Below are 10,742 nucleotides of genomic sequence, written 5' to 3'. Positions count from 1 at the left end.
ACAAATTTTCATTTTGGTGTGAACTGTCCCTTTAAGATCTTTATCGCGCTAAGTTCTAAGTCATTATTCACTAAAGTATTTTTATCTTCCAGCTGATGATTTCTACTCTGCTGTGATGCCTCAGACAGTAACAGCTCTGACAGGCTCTTGTGTGCAGATTCCTTGCACATTCAGCATCTCTAATTTTGAGGACAAACGAAAAAGAACAAAATCTATTTATGGGATCTGGCTAAAAAACATATCACAGTATGCTAGCAAAGACAGTTTTATAGCTTTTAATAGCAGTGAATACATTATTAAAGGATTCAGTGACATACAGATGACTGGAAATCTCAATGAGAGGAACTGCACAACTGTCTTCTATAACATCATGAAGAATCATTCAGACCTCTATTACTTCAGACTGCAAATGGAGCCAAATGTGTTCAGAGCAACATTTAACCCCAGGTCAAATGTTTCAAGCAAGACTGTGAGGATCAATGTCACAGGTAAATGTCATCTAAACTGCCTTTTACATACAGGACAGGTTTCCATACTTTATGTCATTAAATGTAAGTAAATAAATAAATAAATACATTTAAATGTAAATATTATTTACATAATACTATATAACTAGCATTATTAAGTTTCTTTATGATGAACTATTTTTTTTTTTTAAATTTTATTATATTTTATTATTTCTTTCCTGTAGATTCAGCACAACCTCCTGAACTGAATCCCAGTGAGCTACAGTATGTGAAGGAGGGAACTACAGTCAATCTGAGCTGCTCTGCTGAAGCCCCCTGCCCCAAACAACCTCCTACAATATCCTGGTCTAACATCCCTGAATCTGCCCACATTACAACACAGTTACAGGAGAAACCTGATAAAACCCAGTCAGTGTTTTCATACGTGACCTTCAAAGCTTCATACAAAGATCACAGGAAGAACATCACCTGCACTGCTACATATCCAAGAAATACACCTGATGCCTCAACTGTGAAGAGCACCGTGATGCTACGAGTCCTGTGTAAGAGATGTGACTGCTTATTTCATTTAACAGAATCCTGTGCTTGTTTAAATGCACAAAGTGCTGCTTAAACATATATAATCTGATGTTTTGCTACCCAGAAATGTCTAATGCACAGGTGTTTGTGTTTCTGTCATAGTGCATCCAACAGAAACTCACATCAACATCAGTCCATCTACATCGGTCTCTTTTGGCACTAATGGGACTTCGACAGCACTGAATAAATCTAGCAGTCATTCAACAGCAGAGATCCAGCTCACAGCTGAAAGTGAGTTACACAGTTTTAAAAGTAAATAACAAGATCATTTACAGCAATGAAGATTATTTGAAATACATTCTGTTCCAGTTACAGGCATTTCACATGACACAGGACAAGATGGATACTCTATGTCTGTGATTGCTGGTTCTGTGGGAGGAATTGTGGCACTGATCACACTCTTTGCTATTGGATTTTGTGCAAGGTAAATTAAATTATATTTACAGTTACATCGCTGATGTAATTTTGAAACATGATTTTAAGAGACACAGCATTGTGCTTGTGTTAGTTTAAACATCAGGCACAGTTGGAAAAACACATGAATAACATATGAAATGGAGTTGCTAGTGTTTGACTTCATACAGTGATACTAGATTACCAGATTAGCTTTTACAAAGCACTTCAGTTATGCACAGTCAAGTTTTCAGTGGAGTTTTTTTTTTTTTTTTGCTTCCTCTCACAGGACAAGAATGAAGACCCGCAGAGGAGAAAAAGTTTCTGTAAATCAAGTATGTGCACTTTAATCTCATACATATTGTTTTAAACTCCCAGACAATTAGAAAAGCAAGACACTAGACTCAAAGACAACTAAACATTATCGCTTTTGCATCCTTATTGGCACGCAGACGGGTTCTATTACATTGGAAATCTATAAACCCACCTAAAGCATCGCATTGGCTTCAGGATCTGATGTTATACTTACACTTGGAAAAGATTAAATATTCAATCAGAGGTTCTCATAAATTTTCTTATGTCTGGCAACCATTACTATCATATTTCTCGGCCATAAATGTACTCCCTGGGGAGTAATGGGTTTTACATTGACACTGTAACCTTTCCTTTTTCACAAACCTCTTTACATGGTGGTCCCTTGGTGTCTGATGCTTGGTACTTTTACAAATGTAAATATGTAAGGTTTATGCCACTTATTATCATACCATTGTTACACTTTTGAATATGGTGTCCATTTTTTTATTTTATTTATTAGGGCCCGAGCACCGTTGGTGTGAGGACCCTCTTGGAATTGCTTTGTTTATTATTATTTATTTATTTTATTTTATTTTATTTTATTTTATTTTATTTTATTTTATTTTATTTATTTTTTTTATATGGGTGTATATACCTATACATATATTGACATTGTCTTAACTATTGCATTTTTATTACTATCTACTATTATCTATATTATCTATTATTTATTTTCATTATTGTTTATATTTTAACTTTAATTATCATCATCTAAGGCATCTAAGGTTTTTTCTGGGGTGGATGGAGAGGGGTTGAAAATGTTAAAAAAAAATAATCTCTGTACAAATAATAGCATTTATCTTTGGAAAAAATAAATAAATAAATAAAAAAGAAAATGACAATATAAACTCTTAAAAAGAGAAGACTTGCAAAAAAAAGAAAAAAAAGAAAAGCAAGACACTGGATACTTTTAAAAACTGAAATGTGTTCTCAAGTCAGCAAAAAACAAACCAATTTTCATTTCTGCTTTACATGCTATATAAAGTGGAGCATGTTTCCTCAAACATCAGTCATTTCACACCACTGACTGAACAACCAGAAAGTGTTTTTAAGTACACCACTATCAGGGTTGGGCAAAGATACATCAAAATGTATTTTATAATAAAATACCAAATACCTTCATTTTAAGTGTATCAAAATAAAGTACAAAATAGAGCAACCACACCATGTATCAAAATAAACTACTGTATTTTTGTATTTTAAAAACACTACAAAATACTTTTACAAGTTAACATGAAATTTCAGAAAGTAGCAACGGAACTTGTTAAAGGGATAGTTCACCCAAAAATGAAAATTAGCCAAAGATTTACTCACCCTCAGGGCATCCTAGGAGTGTCTGACATTCCTCTTTCAGACGAACACATTCGGAGTTATATTCGACATTGTCCTGTCTGTTCCAATCTGTATAACTGCAGTGAATGGTGCCCCTGTTTCTGAATCCGAAAAAAAGTATCCATCCATCATGAAACTATGAGGTGTTAATAAAGGCCTTCTGAAGCAAAGCGATGCGTTAGTTTAAGAAAAATATAGATTCTTACAACTTTATAAACTGAAATCCAGTCTTCCAGTCGCTCAAGCAGGCATGTTCACAACAAGGCGGTCGAGCGTATGACGTTGGAGTAACGAAAGGCGCAACGTAAGATCTGGAAAGCAGACTGTAGTCTCGCGAGAGTAAACTCCGGGGAGAAGCGTGTAATCTCGCGAGAACCAAGTTCTGTGTACAGCACATGGAAACCATGTGAACAAGTCAACTGTATCTGTTTTGATTAAAATGGTGCATTCGTGTCAATAATAAAAAATAAGTTTGTGACAGGTGTTTTTGCTTTTTTTGCAGGTTTTGCTTTCTCCTCTGTCCATCCGCATTCGTCATGCACGCTCTCCCCAGATCTTACGTTCGCCTTTCGTTACACCTACATCATACGCTGAACGTGCCTGCTTGAGAGACCGGAAGCTGGATATTTCAGTTTATAAAGTTTTAAGAATCAACATTTTTGTTAAACTAACGCATCGTTTCGCTTCAGAAGGCCTTTATTAACACCCCAGAGCCATGTGAAGTAGTTTTATGATGGATGGATACTTTTTCTTTGGATTCAGAAACAGGGGCACCATTCACTGCAATTATACAGATTGGAACAGACAGGACAATGTCGAATATAACTCCGAATGTGTTCGTCTGGAAGAGGAATGTCAGACACGCCTAGGATGCCCTGAGGGTGAGTTTATTTGGACTAATTTTTTTTTTTTGAGTGAACTATCCCTTTAAGGAATATTAACCCAACTCCAACCATATCTGAGTTATATCTGAAGTTTCATCTGTGTGTGATGATATTGCAGGGTGTTCCTAATGAGCATATTTCATCAAGTTAAGTGAACTTTTACAGATCATCTAAATCCCTTTATGAAGGGCCCTTACACAAGTCTGTTAGAGAAGGGTACATACAATGGTCACTTCTAGGAGGTAATTTTATAATTTATGGTCATCTGACCCAGGGTGGACTGGTCACTGTCCTAAACTGACTCACATGTGCAAAAGAACAATAAGATGGTAGACCACACACTGTCATATGAAAATAAACATGGAAATCACAGAAATTAGCATTTACAGATTGATTTGTAAGCTGATGTACCATGGAAGCCAGCAAATTTGAACACAGGATAAGGAAAGGGAGCAAAGTTTTTCATATTGTTTCCTAAAGTTTTGCATTTAATACATTAGCACATTTACATATGACAGTGTCAATTAAAAGCAAATGGCAAAGCATTTCTTTTTAAAAAAGCAATAATTACAGTGGATGGCCAGTGTGCATTATCTTAAACAGTCATCATGATTTTTCAAGAATTTTATACCAGGATATATATGTGGTGTAGTTATGAAACTTTAGATGTTGCAGGCTAATAGGTCCTTAACATGCAGTCTGCTAGCAATCACGTCATAATACATGGCACAAGCTGACAGGCCTCTGCAGATTCTTCAGTCAGTGATCTTGCCTGCTCAACTTTTAAACAGTCATTTTCAATGTTCGCAGTTCCTCTGAAACCCTCCACCTCCCCCAGCTCCACCAGTCTAGATCTGCTACAGGATTTATGTGTGCCTATTCATGCAGCAGCAGCACATCTTACACACTGACATCAGCATGTCTGTGTATCTATGGACTTGTGTGCATAGCAGATCTAGAACATCAAGGGTAGATTATTTTGGAAAGGCTAGCAATAGCAAGCTAGCTTTAAAAGCATAAGATTCCATCCTCTCTGCAAATCCCTCTACAAAGCCACACCTCCTCCAACAAACTTGAATGCGCATAGGCAGACAGGCTAACCAATGACATGATGAGAGATGGCATTGGTGGAGGGTTGAATGCAATGCTGTCAGATTGCCTCATGTCTCATTCACCAGTACAAAGTGCAAAATGTTATAATAATAACACCTTCCATTCTCGCTCGCTGTGACCACCTAATTTAGTGATTGCTATATTGATGTGAAGAGACTTTCAACCAGCATAACAAAAAGTGCTTTTTGAACTAAATGACCTGCCCTGCCTTTAAAGGTGTCATATGATGCTATTTCTATTTTTCCTTTGTAGCTGTTTGTGCATGTACTGTATAAGATCTGCAGAGTTACTCAAAGTCTCCCACAAAAGGATTTATTCTATCTAAAAGAGAAGGCTGATCCAGACTGGGCTAAAATGCCTAATTAAAACACACCCCCACATGTCTACATCACGATGTGGAAATATTTGCGTAATGCAAAATTTGGTTTCAGTAACCGCAGTAGTGTTGATGCAGCCATGTCAGGGAGACGCTGTGTGTTTCTATGTGAAAGCAAAAGCACTTTATTTGCCCTTCCGAAAGTAGATGCAATTAGGAATCATGGTTAAGATTATTTACAACAGAACAGCACAGCCCAAATGTTCGAATTTGTGCAACACATTTTATGGACGATAGTTTCGTGAACCTAGGAAGGCTGATCAGCTACAAAGGCTATTTCTTAAAAGAAAAAAGAAAAAGGGTCAATTCTGACTTGACAATCTAGCGCTTCTGAATCAGCGACTGTAAGTATGATTTAAGTATTTGGGTCAATGACGTGACACTAATTTTTTTGTGTCCATATTGTTTAATTAAATTGAAAAGGGTTACAATTTCAAAATAAATATGCAAATTAACTGCATACATTCTCTTTTTTGTGGACCAAGTATAAAATTTCTGGTTTTAATTAATTTTGAGAGAATATTTAGGGGATTATTGCAAAATAATCAAGAGCTGAGAAAATGTAAGAACTGTAACTTGAATGCAATGTAAGTCGCTTTGGATAAAAGCGTCTGCTAAATGCATAAATGTAAATGTAAATGTAAAAATGTCAATGTGGTGTAACCATAAAAACATTGTTCCAAAAATTAGTTTACAAAGGTTAGTAACTCTCTTTAAAATGTGAGATAATTTGACATTTTTAGGGTATGGTCAGGTATTCTTAGGTATACATGTCAAATGGTATGACCTCAGAAATACATTGATAATTCATCATTATTATGAAAATGAGTATTAACTTTAAAAATGACATCTGAAATATTCCCACCAAGGCCATGCACTTACACCGGTGTCCATGATAATGCACGTCAAATTTGATGTTAAACTGAAATGTCAAGTGGTGTAACCAGTTAAAAGCCTTTCTGTTAGGGGCCAATTTAGTCAAATATCACTAGTTTATGATGCTGATTAAAGATGTAATATAAACTAACCTACTATTTGAAACTATTTTCAAGTGTTAAACGTTATGTTGGTTGTCTTTATCTACAACTTTATTATTAAAGCTCTGTAAGTCTAGGATAAAACAATTATGTTGCACAACATAATAGCTTTAATTAGGGCTGAACGATTTTGTAAAATAATCTAATTGCGATTTTATTTTATTTTTACCAATATTGCGATTGCGATTTAATATGCATTTATTTTTTAAAGCTCTTTATGTTCTGTATTATTCAAAGAAGACAAGCAATAAATCATTGTATAGTATGACCAACACAATATTAGATAGATTAATATCATATAGGCCGGGCCTATATGTTATGATGAAATTAGGTGATGCATGAATTGATATGAATGAACTTCAATCAGTAGTATATTGACTGATTTGTTGAACTTCCAGCCTTGTAAGCATGTAATAATTATGTCAACATAAAGCACTGACAAATAAGCCTGGTATAAACATTAATATGAAAGTCAGTAACAAATCACACAAACTGAAGTGGATTGCAGAAATATAAAAACAAATCTGTTGCTTTACCACACTCAGTATTTAGGTAATTCAAAGTCACTGTAATAAACATATGTAAACATGTGGATTGCACTTTTTAAACACTGTCTATTAACTTTAGACAGACTTGAAATAAATAAATAAATAAATAAGAATATATATATATATATATAATAATAATTATTATTATTATATAGCCAAATTAATTATTAATTATTTATAATTTTGGCTATATTATTATATAGCCAAAATTATCTTAAGGTCGTAGTCTTCAGTAATGAAATGCACCGTAAAACTGTTACTGCTTGAGTAATTTTGCCGTTTTGAAGTACGTTCATATATGCTTTCTAACAATTCCGCGTGTAACGTTTCACAGCAAAACCCGCCCAATTGCTAATCAAAACTAGCCCAATCACGTTTCAAGGGGGGATCCACTGGTAAAAATCACATTCCAGGGGGTAAAATAGGCCTACACATTTTTTGGAGGGATACCCATGGTAAGATTCGCATTTCAGGGGCTAAATATCAAGTTTTTGGAGGCAAACAGTGAACTTGGCAACACTGTAGCGTGTCAACTTGATGCTTCCTCTGAAGACTGCTTAGATGTGTTCGACTTGAAGCAGTGCTGCTTAGACCTATCGGTGTTTGTCATCGAAGTACTGCGAGAGCAATAGAGAGTTGACGTCTCCTTATGCTTTCTCTAGCCGTACTTTGATGTCATACACCGATCGGTCTTCAAGTCGAACACACCTCTTTACTCTCGCGTGTCACGGAACAGAGTGTAATCGCAGCCTCTGCCATTGAAAAATCTCATTTCTTCATATTGCGATATTATCGCAAATGTAATTAATGGTTCAGCCCTAGCTTCAATGCATATTTCTATTCCATTCACTTAACATTTTAAAGGGATACTTCACCCAAGAATGAAAATTACCACCTGATTTACTCACCTTCAAGCCATCCAAGGTGCATATGACTTTCTTCTTTCAGACGAATACAATCAGCATTATATTAAAAAAAATGTCCTGGCTCTTCCAAGCATTATAATGGCAGTGAATGGGTGATATTTAATAGTCCAATAGAAGTCCAATAAACTGCATTTATCCATCATAATAAAAGTGCTCCAGATGGCTCCGGGGGTTAATAAAGGCCTCATGAAGTGAATCAGTGTGTTTTGTAAGCAAAATATCCATATTTAAAACTTTATAAACCGCAATTTCTAGCTTCCGGTAATTGTCATACACGTGTTCACGAGAGTGGCGTTCCAGGAGTTGACGTAGGATGTAGGCGTAGTGTAAGCTCTGGTGAGAAGTGACGAACATGGAATCGTAGAGGAGAGAGCAAAACAAAGCATTGGTCATGAATTAGAAGTACAAAATGAGGATTTGTAAAGAAGGATTGCAATGTATACCAAGAGGAGATTGGTTTTCCTTTGCTGTAAACAAAACTTGGTTCTCGCAAGACTAGCATATTCTTACTAGTGCTTACGCTACATCTACGTCCTACATCCTCCGCTGGAACGCCACTCTCTCGTGAACACAAGTACGACAGATAGCAGAAGCTATTACGGTTTATAAAGTTTTAAATATGGATATTTTTATTACAAAAGTACATTGATTCGCTTCAGGAGGCCTTTATTAACCCCCTGGAGCTGTCTGAAGCACTTTTTTATGATGGATGGATGGATCTTTAAAACAGCATCATATGACTTCTTTAACATGCTAAAACTGTTCAGGGAGTTGAAATGCTTGTATACACTAAATATTTTTGTTTTAATTTTTTAGGCACATGATGAAACCATTGACAGGAATTCCACATATGCTACTGTTCTCACCGTAACCAACCAGGAGAAGATCTCTGAAGATCAATATGTGCCTGACTGTAATACTGAGTTCAGTTCTCAGATCAAAGGTTCAATAGAAGAAGACAACAATGAAAAATGTTCAGATGTAGTATATGCGCAGGTGCATGTGTTAATCAAAAAACCAAAAGCCATCAGTGTTCTGCCTGGGGACATTTATGCTCAGGTGAAAAAGTAAAAACAATTATTTTTTACATCTCACAAAAAAAAAAAAAAAAGATTCTAAAAATAAAACGATACAATTGTCTTATTTTGCTTGCTGTCACTTTAAATAATTTTTCTTCCTTAAAACATTTCAAAATGCAGATGCAGACATTCCAGTCATGTATTTTGTCATTGAGGATTTTCTAAAAATACTGTGTAAAAATATCATCTCATTCTCATTTTGAAATCTTGTGTTGTAGACACATAGACTTGTAGACACATGTAGACACAATTTCCTTTCTGTAGATCTGACTATTGCATTAAGATTGCAAGCAGTATTGATAATGTCAAAATGTGACGTGCAGTCAAATGTCCCAGTGTGTTTTCTCTTTAAACAAATGTTCTAACTAATACACTTATTGTGCTTTGTGGAGTTTTGATATGCTTTATAGACTTAAATGTAGTGATAAAGAAACAATATCTAGAAACAAAATCAAGCTAATCAGTCAAAAGCTGTATGGCTTTTTTTTTTTGCTTTTTTTTTTTTATTGATTGATTTATATATGTAGATATTTTTGTAGTGATTTTAAAGTAATAAATGGAAAGCAAAGTTATGTTTGTATTGCTAAATTGTATTTCTCCATGGATCACCGATCTGATTTAGTGGTTCATGACAATTCATTAAATATCAATGGCTATAATGTAACTAGTACTCTGCGTAGTTTTTGAGAAGAGTGTACTTAATTACTTTTTTAACACCTGTACTTTTACTTGAAATTGAGTATTATTTCAGCAATGTAACAATGCTTGTAAATGAGTACAAATTTTCAGTACTCTTTCCACCACTGATTGTTTGGCAGTTCTCTTTGATTTCTTTAATGTTATTCTTTATTCATTAGCATTAATATTGTTCATTCATTATCCCAGTGATTCATCGCTGACAGCAGGCAAATACGCTGTATTAGAGACACTGGCCCCTTAAGAAATGGATCAGAAAACAGTGGATGTCCAAGCTAAGTAGTTTTAATAAGACCATCTCTGAATTTGATTCTGTATGATAGAAAGAACAGCTAGAAAACTTAGAGAAGAGACACATCATTCTTAGTGTATTGCATTTTATTAACATCATAAAGGCAACACAAACCTCTTTTTTATCAAATGGACATACATTATCAAAGGGACATACATAAATTCACAAACTGTAAAGCAATTTTGAGCAGGCCTATTTCACAGAGAGAAGGACTATTATTTTGACATGCTCTACATTCTCAGATGCAGATTAATATTTATTATTTTCATTTTAAAGAATTCTATGATGGTATGTCCTAAAGAGGTCGATAATGAACAATAGGCACACTTTGTATTCAAACAAATCAACATGTTGAAACACAACACAACATCACATTCACAAATCTTTTATGCAAATACCCCCAAAAAAGAAAGAAAGAAGGAAAGAAGAAAAAAACAACCAACTATGGATGGCCACAGGTTACCTAAAGAGTGAAGACAGAAGTGGCCTAGAAAAACAGAAGTGCTCTCACTGCAGTCATGCTCACAGCAATGACAAAAATGTGACTAAACCACCACATGATCCCAGCCGCCTCACCACCGCCATTCACACAGTGAGTGAGAGCAACTCTGTGGCCACCACTATTTTAAAAACAAAACCTACAAAAAAAAAAGAAAGAAAGAAAAG

At 35.1% G+C, this 10,742-nt stretch overlaps 1 protein-coding gene across 1 annotated transcript; it reads left to right on the top strand.

Annotated features, from left to right (window-relative positions):
* Positions 1–95: 95 nt before the first annotated feature.
* LOC131532851 (sialic acid-binding Ig-like lectin 14) lies at positions 96–9,080 on the top strand. The gene is made up of 6 exons (XM_058764630.1): positions 96–488; positions 692–1,009; positions 1,149–1,277; positions 1,356–1,470; positions 1,729–1,774; positions 8,826–9,080. The coding sequence occupies exons 1-6, from the start codon at positions 116–118 to the stop codon at positions 9,078–9,080; spliced, it is 1,236 nt and encodes a 411-aa protein (XP_058620613.1). The 5' UTR covers positions 96–115.
* Positions 9,081–10,742: the final 1,662 nt, after the last annotated feature.

The sequence above is a fragment of the Onychostoma macrolepis genome, chromosome 24 (genome assembly GCF_012432095.1).
Source record: "Onychostoma macrolepis isolate SWU-2019 chromosome 24, ASM1243209v1, whole genome shotgun sequence".
Taxonomy (NCBI): Eukaryota; Metazoa; Chordata; class Actinopteri; order Cypriniformes; family Cyprinidae; genus Onychostoma; species Onychostoma macrolepis.
This window is presented reverse-complemented; position numbering and strand designations above follow the sequence as displayed.

Excerpts from the sequence above, each read along its gene's own strand:
- LOC131532851 (XM_058764630.1), top strand. The coding sequence starts at position 116 with ATGCCTCAGACAGTAACAGCTCTGACAGGCTCTTGTGTGCAGATTCCT. Across the intron at positions 1,278-1,355 it reads GATCCAGCTCACAGCTGAAA|TTACAGGCATTTCACATGAC; the intron begins GTGAGTTACACA and ends ATTCTGTTCCAG. Across the intron at positions 1,775-8,825 it reads AAAAAGTTTCTGTAAATCAA|GCACATGATGAAACCATTGA; the intron begins GTATGTGCACTT and ends TTAATTTTTTAG.